This window comes from Vigna umbellata, chromosome 8, assembly GCF_029865625.1.
Source record: "Vigna umbellata cultivar VRB3 chromosome 8, Vumbellata_1.0, whole genome shotgun sequence".
Lineage (NCBI taxonomy): Eukaryota > Viridiplantae > Streptophyta > Magnoliopsida > Fabales > Fabaceae > Vigna > Vigna umbellata.
Genome location: NC_142172.1, coordinates 21,545,749 through 21,570,439, shown reverse-complemented (window position 1 = coordinate 21,570,439; position 24,691 = coordinate 21,545,749). Strand labels below are relative to the sequence as shown.

The following is a 24,691-nucleotide window of genomic DNA, read 5'->3' as shown; positions in this document are numbered from 1 at the left end:
GCGTTCTGTTGTTGCAGCGCCTCAATAACCGATTCCAATAACCTCGTGTTATCGGATACGTCGTGATCAGCAGGTTGTGGTTGAGGAGGAGGTCTTGGTGCCATTAGTTCTCTGAGAAGCAGAGAAAACGAACGTTAGCCAAGTTCAAAGAGTTCAAAACACTCATTAAACAAACGTCGAGCACACAGCAAAAACACAGTGTACTCATAACCTACAGTGTCCTTAAAAGAACAAAACTGCTCTGATACCACTAATGTAACATCCCAAAAATATAGCAATAAACCATATAATAGAATATTTACAATTAATAATAACTCAGATCAGTCTTAACATTTAAAAGGACGTACGGTTATGGCCGAACGGCCTTACATATATTTACAATCTTAACTGTACAAGATAAGCGAAATTTGACCGAACGATTTACAAAACCCACACCGAACGGTCATACAAAAGAAAAGAAAAGGTGATCTAACGACCACCTTACCCAATAACCAAACTATTAGCCGAACGTCCTACTGTTCGGTTTTCACCTCTACATCTACCAAGTTCTCTTCTTCCAACGCCTCTTCCAGTAGCGCGTCTCCTTCTGCTCACATCCACACGGATGATCATTGCAACGATAAGGACGGACGTACAACAAGACAACACAATGAAAAACACAGGGTAAGCTTATATAATTTAATTCATGCATCAACATATAAGTTAAACAATCTAACACACAAGCAAATTTCAACATACGTAATCAAACAAAAGCCTATCACTAGACTGACCGTCCGGACTGTATGACATCTGTGTAGCTACGACGTTCGTGCACCCGGGTGGTGTAGTAACTGGGATACACTCAACAGCTGTCACCCGAGGTTATCCCTATCTCTCCGAAGTACCCCTAAGGACTAGGACCTCCTGCCGTTCCCACACATGACCTACCCTCCTCTCCATGAGGACGAGTACTCACGTAACATCAGGATGAACCGACAGCTTAGCATTACCACAGTCATACTTTACAAAATTTCAAGTCTTCACTCATGAGTCGTTCCTCCTTGGAACGCTCGTTCATATTTCACATCATTTCCTCAGTTTCATATACTCTTCATCATTTATCACCCATCATTTTAATTTCATCTTTATCACATTCTCTAATAACTTCAAATACCAAACGTTCAGTCCTCACTCAGAACGAGGATTGAACACTAAGAACGAGACCGAGAAATCGCCCGTTCCAAATTAGAATAAGACCGAAAGGTTTACTAATAGATTTAGGAATAGACCTAGTACAATCATATACCATATGAGGAACGTTATTTACAACGTGAATCAGTTGAATGAACTGACTCTCGTAAGTTCAAACTAATACTCAAAGAATAAATAAGGTACGGGGCTCTAGGCTGGATCCAATGAATGTAGACACGTCAAGACGTTTAACAACCATTCTTAGAATAATTCATATACAGAAACCTAATGTCGGTCAGTGACCGAACACGGTAAAGGGGATTTTAATGAAATTGGACGAACGCTGTTTTATCAAGGTTGATAAATTAAGAACGAGTACGAGCGTTCGGTATAAGACCGAGCGCCACTCCTTACGAGAGCTTGGGTTGAGACCTATCACTAATTTAACTTATAATAGAAACATCAATAATAATAATTATGATAAGACATGTGGGAGACAGTGTTGAAGAATAAGTAATTATACCAATACATGTTTACAAGAATTTTCCAGTTCCTCACGTAACACTCAGGTACATCTACGTTTGGCCGAACGTTCAAACATAGCACTATTACAAGGAGGCGCTCGTCCTCAACTAGAATTCTTCCCAAATGAAAGAATTCCATTTTAAAAAAGTTTACTACAAACACCGAACGGTCAAGGACCGTTCAATGACGAACGTACACTATCATAGGGGAATTCATATTCAGATCTCATTTATATTCAACTCGATTATCAATACATAATTTCATAACTTTATAAACTTCATCTCATACTAAGAAATCATATTTCACATCAACAACCATATCAATATTCATGCTTTATACATACATTCAACCACTCAGCAACATACATTCATTATCAACGAACGTGCAATAACATACAATTAAATTAGATAAGCTTCCCTTACCTCTTAAAGGTGGTCGAACGTTCTCAGATATGGGCTAGGGTTCTCCTTCTAACAGAGGTCTCAACGTTCTACAACACGTTCTACAAACTATAACCCACATAGACCAGACATTTACTCAGAATGATAGATTCAATTCATGCAACCAAAAATCTGGGTTTGCATGTTACGGAAAAAGCACGAATGGAGAAAGGATGAACTTACCAGTTTAGAATCTTAAACGGATCGGTTCAAACGATCGTCCTCTACGCCGGAAATGTAGAACTGGTGCCTGAAGGATGATCGGAGAAAAGAAAGAGTGAGTTCTGGTAGAGAGAAGGGAGAGCTGTTTAGAGAGAAGGTGGAGGAATGGAAAAAATCAGATTTTTGGAGAAGAAGAGCGCATGCAGAGAGTGACGCGGATTTCATAAAATCAGTTTTGTTTAAAAACGAACGTCCACTCTCCTGCTGACACCTGCATTCCACTATCTGATTTTTGGATCCTCGTTTCTTGACACCTGGCGTCCGCTCAGAAGGGATTTGGGTGCGTTTTAATGAGGTTTGACAGGTGGGGTTTTGGGTGCGGTTTTCCGAGGTCTGACACAAAAAAAAAACAGAAAACAAAAAAAAATAAAAATAGAAAATAAAATAAAATAAAATAAAAACAGAAATATAAAGAAAGAAATTCAAATTTCAAAATTCAAAATTCAAGTCAAAGATAAGCAATAATCACACAAATGAACTAGTTAAACCACGATTCCCCAGCAACGGCGCCAAAAACTTGTTTAACCCTCGGCAAGTGTGACCGAATCGTATCAAGTAATAAAACTCGGTAAGACCAAGTATCGTTCTCTCAAAGGACTCACGACCTAGTTAGCTATATGATTTGTTGATTATTTAAGACTTGTGAATAATTGATTGTAGGTTTAAATGCAAAAGATAGTAATTAAACATGTATGCATGAATTTGATCAATGGAAAAGAGGAATACAAACACTTTAATGAATTAGATGGATGAGTATGTTGTTGGGGTTATCAATTTCATCTTATCCACTCTCATATACTTTTAGGAATTCATCATTCTTTTCATCAATTGCTAATGTCACTCTCTAAATCACCTTGCAAGAAGGCCTATCCTTAATTACGAGTTCATACAATTCCTAGCATCCTTAATAATTAGTTCTGAAGTGCAGAAGCTTAACTGCAACCAACCCTCATATTCCTATGTCTAGCCAATATGTTATTGGGAGAAATTCCCCGGATCTAGATTTCCCCGTACGTTCCCATATCGACAAAATCAATAATCATGGCATTGAATGAGTTAAACAATGCAAGCTTTAAGCAAAGAGGAAAAACCCTAACTAATGATGAAAGAAAGCATGTATCTTAAAATAAGATGTTAAAACACAAATTCCATATATGAGAGTTTCATAAGACTACATTGATTCCCCAACAACCATACAAGGTTTAGTTCACCATATTCATGGTGAAACTAGATGAACAATAATGAAAGAATGAAAGATAGAACCCTAGAAGGATGAGTAGGTAGCCTCAGCATCCAAGATCTTCCTCCAAGGGGTGGAAAAGAGAGTGTTTGCTTCGTCTCCAGCCAAAGATACCAACCCTAGGAAGACCTAAAGCTTATATACTGTTCGTAATATTACAGAAAATTAGGCCCAAGCCCAAAATAGTGCCGCTCAACGGTAAGTGCGTGAGATTGATTCTTCCCCTCAGCGTCATTTTCACCCCTCAGCGAAGCCAACATGGGTTTCTGAGTGCCGCTCAGCGGTAAACTGCCGCTGAGCGGTAGTTGCGACTTCTCCTTTTGCACTTTTTGAATTCTTTTATGATTCCATATCTATCCTTCTTCACTTCTTTCACCAAATTCACCTTAAAACCTGCATAAAACACTGAAATCAAGCATAAACCTGTCCAGCTCTCTTATTTCCAAAAATATGAACAAAAACATGATTCCAAGCTAGTTTCTAAGTGTTAAAGGTTGCTTTTAGTATCAGTTTTAAGCACAAAAATAACAGTTTTTCAACTGTTATCAATTGGCCAGGCTTGGGTTCATTACTTTCCAGCACAGAGTCTTGGTGAACTAGTTCTTCTTTATCCCTATCCTCTTCCTTCAATTTTGGAGAGAAACAATTATGATCCCTCTTGACCAACTTTGCAGCTTGATCAGGTAAACTAGTTACTGAGCAAACGTCATCTGGTGCTTTAGGTCTAGCCTATTTTGCTTGAATTGGATGCACCTCATTGAAGACATTAAAAGTCACCTCTTCATCTTGATCTTTCAATGTTAAAACTTCATCATCTACATGAATTACGACCTTGGCTATCTTCATGAATGGTCTTCCAAAGATGAGCGGTATCTCTACATTCTCCCCCATCTCCATCACTACAAAATCAACTGGGAATTGGAGTTTATCTATCTGAACCACAACATCTTCCACTACACCATAAGGATGCTTGATGGACCTATCCGCCATTTGCAACATCATTCTTGTGGGTTTGACCTCTAGACCATCAATCTTTTTGAGCAAAGATAGGGGCATCAGGTTGATGCTAGCCCCTAAGTCAACTAGAGCCTTCCCTATATCATGATTCCCAATGGTACAAGATATATTTAAACTTCCCGGATCTTTGAATTTTGAAGGGAGAGTCTTCTGCATAATGGCACTACAATTGACCTGCACTTCAATTGTTTCCTCATCTAAATATTTCTTCTTCTTGTTGAGGAATTGCTTTATGTGCTTAGCATAGGCAGGAATTTGCTGCAGTGCTTCAATTAAGGGCATAGTAATCTCTAATTGCTTGAAGATCTCCATGAAACGCCCAAATTGTTTCTCTTTTTCAATCTTTTTTTGGATAAGGAAGGGGCTTCTCAATTATTTTTTCTTTTTTTCTCTCATCCTCTTCTCCTTTCTTTTTCCTCTCATCTTTCTCAACTTCTTTTCTCTCAGCCTCTTCTTTTCTCTCTTTATTCATCTCTTCTTTTTCACTCAACACAACTTTTTTCTTTTCTCTCAACTTTTCTCTCATCTAACATTGTGCCACTTCTAGTCATAATGGCATTGCGCTCCTCCTTAGGGATAACTTCAGTATTATCCCCAAAACTCCTGTTAGGCATCTCCTCCAACTTTTTAGCTAATTGACCAACCTGTATCTCCAAATTTCTAATGGCAACTTCACTACTTTTGTGATTGGAGATTGATACTTGCATGAATTGTTGGAGTGTCTCCTCTATCTTTGTAGTCTTGTCAAATAAGGATGGTTGTGGTTGTCATTGTTGTTGTGGTGGTCTATTTAATTGTCCAGCTTGCCCTTGACCCATGCTTGGGTGAGGTTTCAACCCTTGGTTGTAGTTATCTTGGTGGCCCAGATTACCCATAAAATTGACTTCTTCTTGGATAATAGCTTGCATGGCGCATTGTCCATTGATATGATCTCCACCACACAACTCACAAAGTTGATGTTGAGCTTGAGAAACATTCTGCAATTCCTTTAGCGATTGAGAGATTTTCTTCATTAGAGTCTCTAGTTGTTGAGTCATAATCTTATTTTGTGCCAGTAGAGCATCTTGAGATTGTAGTTGTAGAACTCCTTTTTGTTGAAGTTTAGTTCTTTCACTATGCATCTCATTATCATATTTAGCCATATTTTCAATCAAATCATAAGCTTCCTCTGGAGTCTTGTACTTGATATTACCTCTAGGTGAGACATCTAGCATCAATTTAGTTTGTGGGCTTAGACCTCCAAGGAATAGAATGACTACTGTAGGTTCATCAAAACCATGAGTAGGCGTCTTTCTCAGCAAGCCTTTAAATTGGTCCCATGATTGACCTAATGTTTCGTCCATGCCCTACATGAAAGAAGAAATTTCCTGCTTACCTTTGTTCACCTTTGACTGTGGGAAATATTTGTTTAGAAACTTTGCAACCACAACTTCCTACTCAGTAAAGTTGTTCTCTGGAAAAGATTTCAACCACATCTTAGCATTGCCTCCCACATTAATAGCTTCATGTGGCACACCATTGATCTTCACAGTATTGCATATTTCATTGACTGTGGTCAGATGCTTATATGGATTTTCATGTGATAATCCATTGAATTGGTTGCTCTTCACCAATTGAATCAAAGCAGGCTTCATCTCCATATTTGCAGCATTAACCCTCGGCCTTGCAATGTTATTAAAATGATGAGGGCCAATGACTGTTGCATAATCTGCCAGGGTACGTCTACCATTCTGCTCTTCGGCGATATTTTATGTTTCCTGGTCAGATCTTTGAGGTGAAGGTTGTAAAAGAGTCTCAACAGAAGGGAAAAGTTCTCTGGACGTCCTGTTTCTCCTTTTTCTGCTACTGTTGTCCAGACCTACAAGAAGAGGTTCAGAGACTTTTGTGCTTCTAGTCCGAATTGTACCCTGCATACACTAGAGAACAAAACACTAGAGCACCAAATTAGCACTAACAAATAAAAAAGATAAAATTAAAGATAAAAAAAGATAAAAATTAAAGATAAAAAGATAAAAAGAATCACACAAAAGTATAGTTTAAACCACGAGTCCCCAACAACGACACCAAAAACTTGTTAAGATATTGGCAAGTGTACCGAATCGTATCAAGTAATAATAAATGGTAAGACCAAGTATCGTTTCCCAACAGATTGACGACACTAGACAGTCATGTAATTACTTAACTAATTAAGACTTTGAATAACAATTTTAGGGTTTTTGAATGCAAAACAAGAACGTAAATATGAATGCAAATTGATCAATTGAGGCTAAACACTAGAATGAATGGATGAAGTTGAAAATATAAGATGAGTATGTTGTTGGGGTTTATATTTCACCTAGTTTACTCTCATGCATATATGAATTCGTCTTCTTCATTCAAATGTTAACATCACTTTCTAAACTACTTAAAACACGATGTCTCGGCGAAGAAAGCTTATCCTTAATTACTAGATCAGAATGTCTTGTATCACTAACAATTAATTCTGCATTGCGATTAGAAGCTTAAGATGACCAAAACTCATATCCCTATGTCTATGCAATACTGCTTTTGGGAGAAAATTCTCCAGATCTAGGTTTCCCCGTGTGTGTCCATATCACGAAAACCAATAATCATTTCATGAATGAGTTAAACATAACAAGCATAAAGGAAAGAAGAATAACCCTAACAATTGATGAAAGAAGCATAAATAAATAAGAATCAATTCAAATACATGAGAGTTTAGAGGTTACATCTTCCCCAACAACAAATAAGATTTAGTTTTCCATTATCATGGGGAAACTATGTTGAGATTGTTGATCGGGGAGCACTGGTTTAGCTGAAACTACAATCTCAAAGCTTTTGGTTTTTATGATGAAAACATAATTAATAACACATGTGCTGTTATGTGTGTTACATGTTCTATTGCTTACATGCTATATGTTTTAACCATTGTATAAATCTGTTTATAGCATTGAGAACATGATTGTGTTGATACATTGCATTTCACTGTGCTATATAATTGATTTTATTGGTGAATGCATGTCTGATGTTTTAGAAAAGGAAAACCACAAGCACTTATGTTGAACTTTTAATTGGGTGGAAAAACAACAGTTTTAGGTCGACTTCATTATGGGGTGAGTCGATTAAAACTCGTGGCTTTGCACAAACCATTTTCAAAGTGAGCTGTGAGATTTTCAAAGTGAAAGTTTTTCAAAACTTTGTTTAACTATGTTACATAGTCGATTACATGCAACGTGCATTCGACTAAGTCTGTTACAGATTTGAAATTCGCTTAATGCTTGTATTAAATGGTACAACAGCTATATTTTTAAATATGTTGACCAAGCATTAAATGAGATTCGACTACATTAATTTTACATTCAATTAACTGCATTGATTGCTGCTAACTGCAATAACAGAATTGTTGTATTCGACTGCATTAGTAGCTTAGTCGATTAAAATGCGTCAGAGTTATGTTTATCTATAAATTGAGCGAATTTGATTTCTATAAGAACTTTTGTGAATTTAATAGTTTGTGATATCTTTTGCAGAAAGTGCATTCTTACAGAAAGAGAGAAAGAACTCCAAGAAACAGGAAGTGACCGTGGTGATCATCTACTTGTGAATTCTTGAAGAGCAAGTTAACTGCACTTGCAAAGGCTGATCATATTTGCACATTGGGTGTAGCTGAGAGATCAGAGCCTATAATCTTGTGAAGATTGGATTGAGGTTCCCTATTATGAATACATGAAGAAGAACGTGTTGCGTTCTTGACTTTGAGCGTGGCTCAAAGGGTTTGGATTGCAGGAGAGGGGATTCTTGCTGCTAGTCTGTTTGTATACTGCCTATATTTTGATTAGAGGGTTATAAAGGTGTTTTATATTTTTGACGTGAGGTCGCTATAATAGCCTTGTTGTAAAAACCTTGATCATTATAGTGCATTGGCTTCTTGTGGTTGAAAGGACATTGGATGTAGGCTTGGCCGGACCAGTATAAAAACTCAGCGTTTGATCTTTTTATCCCTACACTCCTTTATTCAGTCGATCTCTTACTGTATTCAATCGATTTAATTTCCATTGCATAAACAAATCTTTTTCCTTGCGTTTCAAGAAAGCTTTTAAAGGCATCCACTTTGCGAAAGAGATTTAGAGAAAACTTTGTTTTTACATTTCACCAATTCACCCCCGCTATTGGTGTGAGAAATTAAGCCATTCTATTTTCAACAATTGGCACCAGAATTGGTTTTCATAAGATATTTTAAAAACAAGTCGATTATATTTTTCTTTAAATCGACTGATCTTGAAAAATGGCTTTTAATTTTTAAACCTTTGGTGAAGGTGCATCCACAAATAGACCACCACTATTTGCTTGAGAAAACTATGCTATCTGGAAAATTAGGATGCAAATCTTTCTTGAATTCGTGGATAAAGGAGTTTGGGATGCAACTCTAAACGATTCATTTGAGCCAACTCATGTTGTTAATGGAAAAATTGTTTTGAAAAACTTTTCTGAGTGGACTCAAGATGAGAACCGAAGAGCTCAATATGTTGTTAAGGCTAGAAATGTTATTGCTTCTGCATTAACCATGGATGAATTTTTCAGGATATTGCTTCTACACTAACCGAAGATCTTGAAAAGCCTCAATAGAAGCTGGCAACCGAAAGTCACTGTTATATCTGAATCAAGAGATCTTACAAGCATGAACATGGCTACATTGTTTGGAAAACTCAAAGAACATGAATTGGAGCTTGGAAGGCTAAAGGAGGAAGAAGAAATTGAAGAGAAGAAATCGATTGCTCTAAAAGCCACAAGCAAGAAAGCTACAAAGATTCATGAATCTGAAACTGATTCAGATGCAGATATACCAGAAAAAGAAATGATGAATATGATGGTAAGAAAATTTTGCAGTTTCATGAAAAATAAAAATTCTGCAACTAACAATGCGGGTTTCTCAAGAGGAGGAAAGAAGAATTCAAGAAGCAACATTGTTCAATGCTATGAATGTGGAAAGGATGGCCATATCAAGCCTGACTGTCCAGACTTGAAGAACAATCAGAAAGAATTCTCCAAGTATCCTCAGGACAAGAACAGGAAGCAAAGGAAAGCTTATACTGCTTGGGAAAACAGTGATGAAGATTCTTCCAATGATGAAAACAGTGATGAAGATTCTTTCAGTGATGAAGATTTTGATCATGAAGAAGAATCAAATATATGCTTCATGATAGGCTCTGCACAATCAAACTATGATAGTGATGAAGAATTTGAAAATGAACCAATAGAAGTCAAGTACCACATGCTACTGGATGTGTTTCAAGAGGTTCATGCAGAGGCCATGCGACTTCAGTACAAGGTCAATCGATTATCATCTAAGAGAAGAGATTATGAATACAGAATTGATAATCTTATGCAAGATAATGAAAAGCTTGAAAAAGATCTTGAAGAAGCTCAAAAATGTATAAAGACAGTAGAGAATGAAGTACAAATTATTGAGAAAGATTGTGAGAACTATCCTCTACATGTTGAGAAAATTGAGTACTTAACCAGCACATTGGCACAATTCACTCAAGGCAAAGAAAATCTTGATGATGTGTTGAGATCATCTGGAAGAGCTATCTACAAACAAGGTATTGGTTATAAAGCTAAAAGTAATAGGATAAACTCAAAGAAATTTATTGATCTGAGTAAACCTACTACTAATGCACGCTTTTACTGCAATACACTTGGTCACACATTAAGAAATTGTTATTTTAGAAATGTTGGTGTTCCAAAGGGAAAGTACAAATGGGTTCCCAAGGAACAACTTCCTGCTACTAACAAGATAAGACCCAAATTCAAATGGGCATAACAGTCAAAACCTTTTAACTGTTATACAGGAAAGGAGCAACTGCTGTAGTAGTATAGAACTCAAGGATGAGCTAACTTGATTACCTTAAATTTCTTGAGTATCTACAAGCGGTAACAATTATTTTCACATTGCATCATGAATGATATGTATCTAAATGATTGTTTGATGATTGATTTTTTGTTGATTGATTGATTGAGATTGCATTATGTGAAAATCAATTTTTACGACTTTTAATCGATTGGATTAAGTGTGGAATCAATTATATGTTATTGTATGTGTGTTTCTGTTTTTAAAATTGCTGTCATACAAAAGTCGAGTGTGGACTTAATGAAATCGATTTGATATCTCTATTTTGGGCTTTCTGTATTTGAAAATTTAAATAAGGGGCCTATTGGTGATTTGAGCTTTCGCGCCTTGATATATGTATACCATGACTAGAGTTGTAATATGCAAAACCCTTGTTTCTGTCAAAGAGTCTCTACATTCTTTACAAAGTATTGGCAAGATGTCTGCCTCATCTTCTCGCCCAGGAAAGCGTTCATCATCTTCTAGAAGGGAAGCGAATTCATTTGACTGGTTCAGTGATGATGATCAACACACTGATTTCATATGCCAGTGGGGTTACAAGGAAGTGATCAGGCACAAATGCATGAGCATTTTATTCTTCTACAATGAAGGTTTCTTGTTCAAAGAATGGTTGGAGAAAGCTGGTCTGACCAAATTTGTTGAACTTCAAGGGGATTGCTATCCAAACCTTGTGAAGGTTTTCTATTCAAATCTAAAAAAACGAGGGTAACTGTCTCACCTCCAGAGTGAAAGGTGTGAATATCAGCATTGATCCTCTCATATGGAAATATGTTGCTGGATTTCAAGAAGGAGGAATGAAGGCTCATCTAGGCATTCTAGGATTCTACAAAACTGAAATCTATAACAATTTCCTAAAGAATTCAGACATGGTCGAAAAATATGAATCCTTTGGAATTGAAAATTTAAGCAAGGAAGAAAGCTTGTGTGCATATATGATCACATGGATATTACTCCCGAGAGATGAAGTTCAATCACTATTAAATGGTGAGGATATATATCTGTTGTATGCATTGCAAACTGGTACTCCAACAAACTGGTACTCCAACAAACTGGTCTTCTGTGATTGGTGATTACATGTTAAAGATTGCAAAACAAAAGGAGTATCATCTACCATATGGTGTCTTCATCAGCAGAATCTTAAGAATGCAGAATGTGGATATCACAAAAGAAAGGACTATTTGCTGCAACAATAAGAACGTTTTCGAAAAATTGTTCTTAGATTCTGTGGGATTTAGAAAAGTTAAAGAAGGCTGGATTTTCAAGGATGAATATATTCCTAGCACTGAAGAAATGAATCCTCTAAATATTGACTCTTCAAAATATAAGTTCATGCTTGAAACAAGATTTGAAGAATTTGTGGATGAAAGATTCAAAAGACTGGATGAGAAAATGATAATGCTTCAAAGATCATTCTCTGAGGTGCATCAGAAGATGAACTATGCACTGAGAATAAATGCTTTTGGAGATACTTCTATTGATGATTCTGAAAGTGGAAAGAGTAGTGCTGATAAAAAGATTGTGGAGTCATCTGAAACAGAAGAAGGGTCTTGTGTTTACAGTCTAGTGTCATGTGTTTTACTTGTTTGTTTTAGTTTGTTTACCTGGATGTTTTGAGTATTGCTTTTGAAGTTAATGGCTTTTTATGCCATTTGTTTTTGTTATTTCTGATTGTAATTCCTGTTTAAAATCAAATGTTTGAATTCACAGTCTAACATTCATAACACTTGATCAAAGCTTAGGACGTGATATAACATTCATAACACTAGATCAAAGCTTTGTACGTAATATAACATAGGATAATTGTATAATATAATCAACCGTGACTACAAGCTGGTACATAAACCTTATTATGACATCAAAGAAACAAGCTGAAAAATGAACATAACTATCACATCAAACACTCGTGCAACTCTAGCAAATAAACACAGATATTTGATTGAAGATGCATCCTGTGCTGCCATGAATGCAGAGGATGCTTTATTGGCATAGTCTAAACACAGATAATTTGATTGAAGATGCGTCATGTGCTCCCATCAATGCAGAGAACGCTTTATCGGCAGAGTCTAAATCTTAGCGGAAGCCTGAAGCATCAAGCATTCACTGTTTAGGCTGCAGGGGAAGTAGCAAAGAAAATAGTAAAAAAGCCATCACAGTTCTTCAAAATCACTAGTTAAAAGATTAGAAATATATTTTTGTACCAGAAAACGTTCCTTGAAAAGATCAATGACTTCCTGTGGATCAACTTTTGTCTCTGTATAAGCATCAATCTTGTTCAGCTCCTGTAAAAGAAACATTTTCGTTCACAAGGGTTCTTCTTATCAAATGGAAACAATCTGTCGACACTCATACAGCAAATAACAAACTTCATCATATGAATAAAGTGCTGTTTCCACAAAGAATGGAAGAAATTTTACACTGATAATGAGTACCTTAAGCCATATTGCAAGTTTAGGCCTTCCTTCTGTGATGTCATGTTTGAACAACTCAGCAAAGACAATTTGAAATCTTTCAACAAATGGAATATATGCTATATCCACCTGATTATAAAATCATTTAAAAATTATAAGAAAAAAATCTACAGAGACATTGATTTTATCAAATACTACACCAAGGATTAAATCATGAGTTTCATCATATTGAATGTTGTATTTTAGATAGAGGGAGGAAGAGATAGATATTGAAATATTCATTGATATCAATTAACAACCATAGAAATGTATTAATATCTTAACATATTTAACTGTATAGTAATAGTCCAAAATTCTGGATAATTTTTTTACAAACATTTACAAGTAAAATAAATTTTATTTTATTTAAGTTAAAACTAGTTTATGTATAAAATAATTTTTTAAAGTTATCTCATTATAGTGTTTCCAAATTGGTGTGTAGGTAAAATTTATTTTATCTTATTTTTTCTGTAAGTGTTTTAAGGAGAAATTTAAAACAAAAACCGTAATTTTACTGGTGGTGATTAACTAAGGAAACGGATCCTGATAAAATAAAGAAATATGAAAATTAAGCCTAAGAAATCAAGATGAAATGGGAAACTAATGCTATAACGATAATTTAATTAAGATATGATATCATAATTCACATGCACCACTGATAGGTTTCTGGGTATGAAACCCATATAATGATAATTTAAGATATGATATCATAATTCACAAGCACCATTGATAGGTTTCAAACCTATCTAAAACAGTCACTCAACTCTAACAATCAAGAACGCAAACTGTAAAAGAATATGTTTCTATATTTCAATTCAACAAGGTTCATGTACAAACGGGAGCCTAATCCCCCTCTTCAGGACAATGTGTCATGTCTATACAAACTATTACTCTCCATCCCCAAAACAAAGTACCGAATTCTATTTATACAAGTCTTAACTTCTGTCTCTCCTAACTGCTAAAACAGTTAGGACATTAACTCTTCCTTCTCCTCTCATAGACTTTCCACTCCCTAACATTACCCCGCCTGATGATCAACCTTGTCCTCAAGGATGAAATCTGGATATTGGTCTTTGATAGTTAAGGCATCTTCCCAAGTCGCTCCATCTCTACCTCCTTCATGCTATTCAATCAACATCTGTTGTACCATTTCCTTCCCTTGTTGCGTCTGCCTCCTATCCAAAATTCTAAGGGGCCAGAATGTTGGCCCAATCAATATCTGTTGTACCTCAAGGATGAAATCTGGATAGTGGTCTTTGATAGTTAAGGCATCTTCCCAAGTCGCTCCATCTCTACCTCCTTCATGCTATTTGTTAGATGTTAAGATGTGTGTTTCTGTTATTTGGGCTTAGTCTATTATGTATTAAGGGCATTGGCCCATATCTTACAATATAAATAAATTACCCTATGTGTATGCAACACACACAAGGGATATTCTCTCCCAATCTTCTCTATTTCTCATATGGTATCAGAGCCATGGTTAGAGCCTATCCTAGCGAGTTCTAAGTGGGCATTCTTCTTCTATTCCACCCGCTATCGGGCCGTTATCGGACCACCCAATTTCTACTATCACGCACGAGATGTCTATACCTCGGCGTGAAGGGGGTGTGTTGGAAGTCCCACATTGACTAGAGATAAGGCCAATTTATAATATATAAGTGAGGTGCAAACCTCACCTTACAAGCCGGTTTTGTGGGGTTGAGTTAGGCTTTAAACCCACTTTCTAATATGGTATCAGAGCACAGGAATAGTTCCAGTCAACTCCACGGTCTCCGGCACCCCTCACTGCCGCCGTCGCTGCTGCCGCCGTCGCCGTCGCCGTCGCCGCCGCCGCCGCCGCCGGAGTTCCAGAATCGACCGGCGACCACACCATCGGAATCGTCTCGGCCGGGCGACCACCGTCGTACGAAGATCGTGGCGAACGGACCTCCCACGCGCCTCCACGCGCCGCCGCAAGAGTCGCCGCTGCCGCCGCTGCCGCCGCGCGTGCCGGCGCGTCGCCGGAGCTTTCCGCCGCCGATCAGCACCGCCGTGATCGCCTCCTCGCCCTCTTTCTAGATCTGTGGTCGTTGCGTCAATCGGAGCACTTTGAATTTTTAGGGTTTCTCCTTCCCTATGGCGTCTTCCTCGTCTACAAACACCTCTATTGGTGGCTCATCTTCTGATCCTTCAATATATACCAATTATGTGAATGTACACTTATCCATTGACAAGTTAGATGGCACAAATTATGCAACATGGGCGTCCGACATCAAACTTTGGTTGAAGAGTCAAGGGTACTTAGATCATCTTACTCAAAATGTGACTACTGCTCCCATAGATGACACTTCCCGCTGGATGAAAATTGATGCTCAGTTGTGCATTGTTATAAAGTCCACCATTCACTCCTCACTGAAACAAATGTTTCGATCCTATGAAACATGTTCAGAAGTATGGGCACAAGCGAAGTTGTTATACACCAATGACACTCAGCGTCTTTATGGTGTTTGTCAGGACCTATTAACTGTTATTGGTCCGCGCAATCCTGGTCCTATGGCAGAATATTTGGGTAAAATTCATGCCCTTCTTCATGACTTTAATGATATATTACCTCCTGCTTCCACTCCTGCTGAAGAATTGGAACAGCGATCAAAGTTCTTCATGTTGTTGGCATTATACGGACTCTCTGATGATGTTTCTCATGTCCGTGATCAGATTTTGGGTTCTCCTGTCATACCCAACTTTACTTCTACTTGTTCTGCTCTTTTGCGTATACCGAGCAAACCCGTCACTGAGACATCCCCTCATACTGATGATTCCTCTGTTATGGCTGCTCAACGTGATGATCGAAGTCGGTCTCGCAAGCCAAGTAAAGGACGTCCAAAATGTGACCATTGTGGCAAGTTAGGCCACAAAATTGATAGATGTTATGCTCTCCATGGACGTCCTCCTCGACCTGTAGCAATGGCAAATTCTGATCCACCTCCCCGATCACCGTCTGCAGACCATCCTACTTCATCTAATATCGTAGACAAACCTGCAATCTTTAACGAATTTCTCAAATGGTATGAGGATCATCAGCACTCTGGTTCCACTACATCTGCATCTGTTGCACGTACAGGTACACCTTTTGTTGGTCTAACTCACTCCCTTGGACCTTGGGTCCTTGACTCAGGCGCCACAGATCATATCACTGGTAACAAGTCCTTGTTTTCTTCCTTGTCATGTCCGAATAATTTACCCTCAGTAACAATGGCTGATGGGTCTAGAGTCTCATCTCATGGTATTGGTACTGTTAATATTTTTCCATCCATATCCATCGATCATGTACTTTATGTGCCTGGGTCTCCCTTCAACTTATTGTCCATTAGTCATTTAACTCGTACTCTTAATTGTGTTATTTCGTTTACTAAAGATTCTGTTTGGTTGCAGGACCGGAGTTCGAAACACATGATTGGCACAGGATGTGAGTCTCATGGCCTTTATCATCTCCGCCCTTCTCCACATGTTGGCGTTGTCATGGAGTCACCATCCCTTCTTCATGCTCAGTTCGGTCATCCCAGTCTTGCCAAACTACAACAACTTGTCCCAAGGTTGTCCACATTATCAAGTTTGTCGTGTGAGTCTTGTCAGTTAGGGAAGCATACTCGTAGTTCCTTTCCTCGTAGTGTCTCACAACGGGCGTCGTCTCCTTTTTCATTGGTTCATTCTGACATTTGGGGACCTAGTCGTGTTAAGTCCATTTTAGGTTTTCAGTATTTTGTTACCTTTATTGATGACTATTCCAGATGTACTTGGTTATTTTTAATGAAGAATCGTTCTGAGTTGTTTTCTATTTTTCAATCTTTTTTCAATGAAATAAAAACACAGTTTGGGGTTTCTATTCGAAATTTACGTAGTGATAATGGCCGTGAATACCTTTCTCAACCGTTTAAACAGTTTATGGCTTCTCATGGCATTCTTCACCAAACCTCATGTGCTTATACCCCTCAACAAAATGGGGTGGCTGAGCGCAAGAATAGACACCTTATTGAAACAACTCGTACACTTCTTATTCATGGTCAAGTACCCTCCCGTTTTTGGGGTGATGCAGTTCTCACAGCATGTTATCTTATCAACCGCATGCCATCTTCCGTCCTAGATAACAAAATCCCTCATTCTATCTTATTTCCTCAAGACCCTCTGCATCCATTACCTCTTCGAGTTTTTGGGTCTACATGTTTTGTTCATGATTTTAGTCCTGGTCTTGATAAGTTATCTCCTCGGTCTCACAAATGTGTCTTCTTAGGATTTCCACGGTCACAAAAGGGCTATAAGTGTTTTTCCCCTTCCCTCAATCGTCATTTTATCTCTGCTGATGTCACTTTTGATGAGTCTTCTTTTTACTTTTCACATCTATCTTCTAGTTCTGTACCTCTCCCTGTTACTGTTGATATTCCTCTTATATGTGATCCTCCTGGTGATGCTCCACCCATTTTGTCTTCTCCTTCTTTAGACTCTCCTTCACCACAGGATCATCCTTCACCTCCACCCCTTCAGGTTTATAGTCGCCGTAATCGTCTCCCTCATGACTCACTTCCGGTGCCGCCTCATGTGTCTCCTCCGGCTCCAGCAACTGAGTCTGACTTGCCTATTGCCCTCCGTAAAGGTATACGCTCTACCCGTAACCCTTCCCCCCATTATACTGTTCTTAATTACAACAGATTATCTCCATCTTTTTATACTTGTCTCTCATCCATTTCTTCTGTGTCAATTCCCAAATCTGTGAGTGATGCCTTAACTCATCCTGGTTGGCGTCAAGCTATGATGGATGAATTAAGTGCTTTACAGGAAAGTGGAACTTGGGAGCTGGTCCAATTACCATCTGGAAAGTCTGTTGTTGGTTGCAGGTGGGTGTATGCTATCAAGGTTGGTCCTGATGGCACGATTGATCGTCTGAAAGCTCGACTGGTTGCCAAAGGCTACACACAGATTTTTGGTTTGGATTATGGTGATACTTTTTCTCCAGTGGCAAAAATGACCTCTGTTCGCCTCTTCATTGCCATGGCCGCCCTTCGCCAATGGCCTCTTTACCAACTTGATGTCAAAAATGCTTTCCTCAATGGTGATTTGCATGAAGAAATTTATATGGAGCAACCGCCTGGCTTTGTTGCTCAGGGGGAGTCATCTGGATTGGTATGTCGTCTTCGCAAATCCTTATATGGCCTAAAACAGTCTCCTCGGGCCTGGTTTGGTAAATTCAGTTGTGTTGTTCAACAATTTGGTATGTCTCGCAGTGAAGCAGATCATTCGGTGTTCTATCGCCACTCGAGTGCTGGATGTATCTACTTAATAGTGTATGTCGATGATATTGTTCTCACAGGAAGCGACTATCTTGGCATCTCTCAGATGAAACAACACCTTTGTCATCATTTTCAAACCAAAGATCTTGGCAAACTCCGGTACTTTTTGGGTATTGAAGTAGCACAATCCAATGATGGTATTGTCATATCTCAGAGGAAGTATGCGTTAGACATCTTGGAGGAAACAGGGTTAATGAATTGTAAATCTGTTGAGACACCTATGGACCCTAACATCAAACTCCTACCAAATCAGGGGGAGCCTTTCTCAGATCCTGAACGGTACAGAAGACTAGTTGGTAAATTAAACTATCTTACTGTTACGCGTCCTGACATTTCTTTCGCAGTTAGTGTGGTGAGTCAATTTCTAAACTCCCCATGTGAAGACCATTGGGAGGCAGTTGTTCGCATACTGAAGTATATTAAAAGATCACCTGGAAAAGGTTTGCTATATGGCCCTAACAACGATACAAAAATTGTTTGTTATTCAGATGCTGATTGGGCTGGTTCCCCTTCTGATAGGAGGTCTACTTCTGGATATTGTGTCTCTATTGGTAGCAACCTGATATCTTGGAAAAGTAAGAAGCAAAGTGTTGTGGCAAGGTCTAGTGCAGAAGCAGAATATAGAGCTATGGCATCAGCTACTTGCGAGCTTGTGTGGCTTAAACAATTGCTTAGTGAATTGAAATTTGGAGATGTCACTCACATGATACTTATATGTGATAATCAAGCTGCTCTCCATATTAGCTCTAACCCTGTCTTCCATGAGAGAACCAAACACATTGAAGTTGATTGTCATTTCATTCGAGAAAAAATCATATCCGGAGATATCAAGACTGAGTTTGTTAACTCAAGCAACCAGTTGGCAGACATATTCACTAAGTCCTTACGAGGACCTAGAATTGATTATCTTTGTAACAAGCTTGGAACATATGATTTATATGCTCCAGCTTGAGGGGGAGTGTTAGATGTTAAGATGTGTGTTTCTGTTATTTGGGCTTAGTCTATTATGTATTAAGGGCATTGGCCCATATCTTACAATATAAATAAATTACCCTATGTGTATGCAACACACACAAGGGATATTCTCTCCCAATCTTCTCTATTTCTCATACTATTCAATCAATATCTGTTGTACCATTTCCTTCCCTTGCTGCGTCTGCCTCCTATCCAAAATTCTAAGGGGCCAAAATGTTGGCCCATCCGCCTGCAGGTCCGATGGCAGTTCCTTTTCCACATTCTTTGCACCTACTGCCCTCTTTAGTTGAGACACATGAAACACTGGATGGATCCTGGCTGTGTCTGGTAATTTGAGTTCAAACACAACCTCCCCTACTTGTTGTATGACTTGGAATGGCCCAAAAATCTTGCTGCAAGTTTTGGATGCAGTCTAGAAGGCATAGAAGTCTGTCTATGGGGTCTAATCTTTAACTATACCCAATCATGAACTTTAATCTCTGTTGGTTTCATCTTTCAGTTCGCGTATCTTGCCATCAAGTCCTGGGCTCGGGTCAAATGGAATTTGAGCTGCTTAAGGGCCTCATCACGCATTTGCAACTCTTGGGCTATAGCTTCCACAGGAGTTTCCTCTGGAATGAACCGGTTTATGAAAGGAGGAGCTCTGCCATAAACTGTTTCGAAAGGAGTGCATTTCGCAGCGCTAGTATTATACCAATACTCAGCCCAAGGGAGTACCGAGCTCCAGCTTTTTGGTTGCTCCGAGCAAAAACACCTCAGATAACCCTCCAATATCTTGTTTAAAACTTCAGCCTACCCATATGTTTCAGGGTGATAGGCAGTACTCATCTTCAACTATGTCCCCTGCATCTTAAAAAGAACTTTCCAAAAAACGCTTAGAAATAATGGGTCCCGATCACTAACAATGGAGACTGGCACTCCATGTAGCCGAACTATCTCCCTAACAAACACTTCTACTATGGTGCGTGCTGAATAAGGGTGTTTCAAAGGTAAGAAATGACAATAATTGCTGAGGCGATCTACAACTACCAGCACAGCATCATACCCTTGTCATTTAGGCAGTTTGACTATAAAATTCATACTCGCTTCTTCCCAGATAGAGTGAGGTATGGGTAAGGGTTGTAACAGCCCTTGAGGAGAGGATGCCAAGTATTTATGTTGTTGGCATATCAAACAACCAGCCACAATGTCAGTGATTGACTTTTTCATGCCTATCCAATACAATGACTGGGCAACCTTGTGGTAAGTTCTATACACACCCGAATGTCCTCCTGTGCTGGTCATATGGAACTCTGCTATGATCTTGGGAATCCAAACTGAGGCGATGGTCGACGACAGAGGCGACTGGCTGCACTGGTATTGACTGTGGCACAGATTTAAGAAGAAAAGAAAGGGCTGTCCACTGAAATTTTAGGGGCTGCCGGCCGCCGGCAGACAGCAGAGGTCACGAGAAGAGATCAGAGAGCCTGCTCTGATACCATGTTGAATTCAGTGAAAAACTATATTTAGATTAATCTCCCTTGTGTAAAATACACACATAGGGTTCTCTATTTATAATAGAAGAAATATGGGCTAAGCCCAAAATACAAATGAGAAATAATAACAAACTAATTAAAAGATAAAAGATATAATATATCTAACACCTCCAATTGAGTTGCCCATCCTGGCATTCGACTTCTCTCCCTCCATCATCTTCTTCTCGTCTACCCCGCCGGTTCTCGTTAACAGACGTTTGACTCCCATCCGAGTGTCCCTCCTGGTTTCGTTTCCGTTCGCCCAGAATTTGCATGACTTCTTGCAAATCTTGGCGTATCGCTGCAGAGTCTTGACGCAGCGCTGCTGTCTCCGCCTTCATTCTGTCCACTGCAATTTCCATGGCTTCCACTTGACCCTCTACTACATTTAATCGTCCGTCGATTCTCCCCTCCGTTGCACCTTTCTCTCCCAATTGGATCAGGCAGGTCGGACGAATTGATAGGTTTCTCGGTATGAAACCTACCTAAAACAGTCACTCAACTCTAACAATCAAGAACGCAAACTATAAACGGGAGCCTAATCCCCCTCCTCAGTTCAATGTGTCCTGTCTATACAAACTATTACTCTCCAACCCCTAAAACAAAGTATCGAATTCTATTTATACAAATCTTAACTTCCTGCCTCTCCTAACTGCTAAAACAGTTAGGACATTAACTCTTCCTTCTCCTCTCGTAGACTTTCCACTCCCTAACAACCACCACAAGAATCGGTGATTGTTCAGAAAACAACAACTTTACAAGGAAAATGAAAACTGAAGATCACTGAGTTGATTTCAACTTACCAAACTTAACTGACCAAGCAAGAATGGCCCATCATCAAATTTACCAAGAGCATTCTCCAAGTATCCAAAAGCAGAACCTGGTTTAAATCACCATTTTAAGGACCAAAGAATGAAGGAAAAGAAAACTTTCCTCTATTTACAAACTTGAATATCGCGCTTACTGGTTTCTTGTACAGCATCTCCTTTCAATGAAACGAACAGGTCTCTGGTGAATGTATCAACATGGGATATCAGTTGCTCACCGAACTCTTTCTTGGCAGGATCCTAAAATAATTTCAACTTAACATTGTTAATCTACTCCAACAACTAAGAAAAGATGAAAAGGCCATTAAGGGAAAAAACAGAAGTAATGTGCAGTGCTTAGTTCTTACAGTGGGAAACAAAGGTGTCCCTTCAAAGTTGACATCTACATACTTGATCAAATCAAGACTTTCTCCCAGAACCTTGCCATTGTGCTCCAATGATGGCACCTACAAATAAATCATATTTTAGGGAAACAAATTCAACTTGCTAAACAAACCAAATCAACATAGCAAAATATAACCCTTTAATTACCCTCATTTGTGTAAGTTACTTACCTTATTTTCAGGGTAGACTTTCTCCTTATACCAAGCTGGCCTGTCTTGAAGGTTTATAGGGACCAAATGGATCTTGTCTTGTAGCCCCTATGGTGTCAGTTACCAGCATGAGAATTAAATGTATGACTAGAATATTGTAGACAGAGGAAAATTGAAGAAAGAACCTTGTAGTTCCTAGTGATCCATACACGTTGTGCATAGGGGCAACCATAACTGGTGTACAACCTAAGGAATGGTAAAAAAGTAAGGACTTGGACATCTGAAAATTGAAGCAAAAAACATGAAAGAGAAAGTGAATTTTGGAGAACCTGGTGGTGCCATCAAAAAGAGGAGGTTGATCGGAGGTGGATGTCAATGGAGGAGGACGAACACCTTGCGCGCCACTGTGAAAGTTACAGAGAGAGAGAGAGAGAGAGCGCATCAAAAAAGAGGGTAGTTTTGGAACAAGAAGGTAACAGAATATAGAGAATGGAGAGCTTTCTTACAATGTGGCCATTGCTCTTCACAGAAAATCAAGGATTCAGTGGACAGAACCAGAATGTTGTCTAAGTTCAAGCGAGTTTGGTCCTTTTATGCTGCTGTCTTTCCTATGTATGGGTCCCACCAACTGATATTTAGGTTTTTTTTTCTTGAAGTCGTACCAGGATTCATCCCCTAGTCTAACCGAATCTTATCAAGAACAATCATCTGTAAGTTATTTTTTTCTTTTATAAATATTTGACACCAAAAACTTATAAAAAGATATTTAGTTAAAAAAGTCAAAATGGATTTAAATTTCTAAGTTAATACGCATCATTTATTACGTTTAATTACATAGGTTTACGATTTGATTTTTTAAAAGTATAATTATTTATTACTTCTCATTGTTTAGATTAATAATTTGTATTTTAGATGTCCATATATATCTTACCATTGTGACAAATAACTTGTTTATGACCTATTATATAAGCAAGATTAATTAGTCTTCATAATCTGCAATTAAAATAAGGAAGAAAAGATTACTATAAAATTAACATGTGATTATACCACGTGATCCAGGTCCATTTAAATAATATCAATAAGCATTATACATGAATTAAATTCATTAATTATTGGATTTATCATTATTTAATATATTTAGTTGACTTAAACGTGAGAGTGTCTTCTGCAAACATAACCTTTATTTGGATTGGTGTGGACGAGTATCCTTTAAAGAGGATAACTACCTAGTGTGTGGAACTACAAGTGTTTGGAGGTAAGAGTCTTAATAAGATATATTGAAACCTATAAGAGAAATTGGTGCCCAATGTGGGACTGACATATATTTTGTAAAGAAGAAGCATTCATGGTGTTTATAAGGAGAAGGATGGCTGAAACAAGAGCGGTAGGATCGGGACCCTCCTCGACTAACACAACCACTTTGAAGAAGAGGAGCACAAAGGAGATGAACACTTTGAAGGAAGAAAACTCTACATTAGCAAGACTGAACGCTAGTGTATGACCGAACACTAGAGCGAGACCAAACGCTAGAAAGATCGTTCGCTAGTGTATGACCGAACACTAGAGCGAGACCGAACGCTAGAAAGACCGTTCGATCATTAACTAAACTCCACATAAGCAGAACTCAATTAAGACCGAACACAAGAGGAAGACCACCCACACTTAAGACCGAACGGTCATGAACTGATAAGACTCTACAGAGACCGGACTCAGTTATGACCGAGCAGTCAACAAAGCTCTCTCAGCGTTCTGCATAATTCTGCAGAATAACTACAGAATTACGAATAACACCTAATTTTTAAAAAATTGAATATTTTTCCCAACTTCTAATCCTCCAAACATGAATTATACATATCTTTACACTTAACTAAGAGTACCTAAACCTTTCTAACATCAATTAGAGAGTTTCATCTCAGATTTGAGATTCAATTCTGCAGAATCATGAACTCAATGACCGAAAACCAGATTTCTCTATTTTAGTATAGTTTTTAATGACTTAAGGATCTCAACAAGTCCTAAATAACTTGCCCAGATTCTCTATACACACCAAACTCACACTGAACACAAATTCCCCAATTTCACCATCACACTTCTTCACAATTTACTCAGCCATTTAACTTTAAATTCTGCAGAAACCCAAACCTCATAATCATAGCATCTAACAGTCCACACAAGCATCACCGAACATTAAATCATTCAATTTCACACACGTGCAGAATCATCAACAACATTTTCATATATCATCACCCAAACAATTAAATTAACTAGTTTCCCTAACCTCAAAGCAACTTGATAGATTTAAACCTCTCCATCGTTTTGCTAATCTGCAAGTGATCCTAGGACAGCCTACAGACTTTGGATTGGTGAAAGGGAAACCAACCACCAAACCATAAACAGAATCAGAACCCAGATGAAGAATCGATGAACACATGCAAAACCGAACGGTGCTTGAATGTATCAGAAATTTCAAGAATTAAAGAGAGACAAACTTACCGGCTCTAAACACGAAATTGATCGGTGGAAAAGGACGCCCTTGATCTCAGAATCGC

General features: G+C 38.4%; 2 protein-coding genes across 3 annotated transcripts; both read right to left on the bottom strand.

The window, feature by feature from the left end:
* Positions 1 to 4,326: 4,326 nt before the first annotated feature.
* LOC148194250 (uncharacterized) lies at positions 4,327 to 4,926 on the bottom strand. The gene has a single exon (XM_088097156.1). It carries the CDS (start codon positions 4,924 to 4,926, stop codon positions 4,327 to 4,329), a length of 600 nt encoding a protein of 199 aa, XP_087953282.1.
* A 7,362-nt stretch (positions 4,927 to 12,288) lies between these two features.
* Positions 12,289 to 22,798, bottom strand: LOC124822542 (glutathione S-transferase L3-like). Of its 2 annotated transcripts, none has more exons than XM_088097510.1 (10): positions 22,649 to 22,798; positions 22,472 to 22,546; positions 22,328 to 22,388; positions 22,164 to 22,250; positions 21,957 to 22,055; positions 21,747 to 21,849; positions 21,586 to 21,662; positions 12,955 to 13,062; positions 12,724 to 12,804; positions 12,289 to 12,606 (listed from the first exon to the last, which is right to left on the bottom strand). In XM_088097510.1, exons 1-10 carry the CDS (start codon positions 22,657 to 22,659, stop codon positions 12,589 to 12,591), a joined length of 720 nt encoding a protein of 239 aa, XP_087953636.1. In that variant the 5' UTR covers positions 22,660 to 22,798; the 3' UTR covers positions 12,289 to 12,588. The 2 variants fall into 2 exon arrangements, with proteins under 2 accessions (XP_087953636.1, XP_087953637.1); XM_088097511.1 differs by having other exon boundaries at positions 12,289 to 12,634; positions 22,649 to 22,794.
* Between the last annotated feature and the right edge of the window lie 1,893 nt (positions 22,799 to 24,691).

What these genes read in the sequence shown, in the direction of transcription:
- LOC124822542 (XM_088097510.1), bottom strand. An exon ending in CTTTTTGATGGCACCACCAG is followed by an intron (nt 22,389 to 22,471) that starts GTTCTCCAAAAT and finishes ACCATTCCTTAG; the next exon opens with GTTGTACACCAGTTATGGTT. An exon ending in TGCTTGGTCAGTTAAGTTTG is followed by an intron (nt 13,063 to 21,585) that starts GTAAGTTGAAAT and finishes TTTTATAATCAG; the next exon opens with GTGGATATAGCATATATTCC.
- LOC148194250 (XM_088097156.1), bottom strand. Translation starts at nt 4,926, where the DNA reads ATGGAGATCTTCAAGCAATTAGAGATTACTATGCCCTTAATTGAAGCA.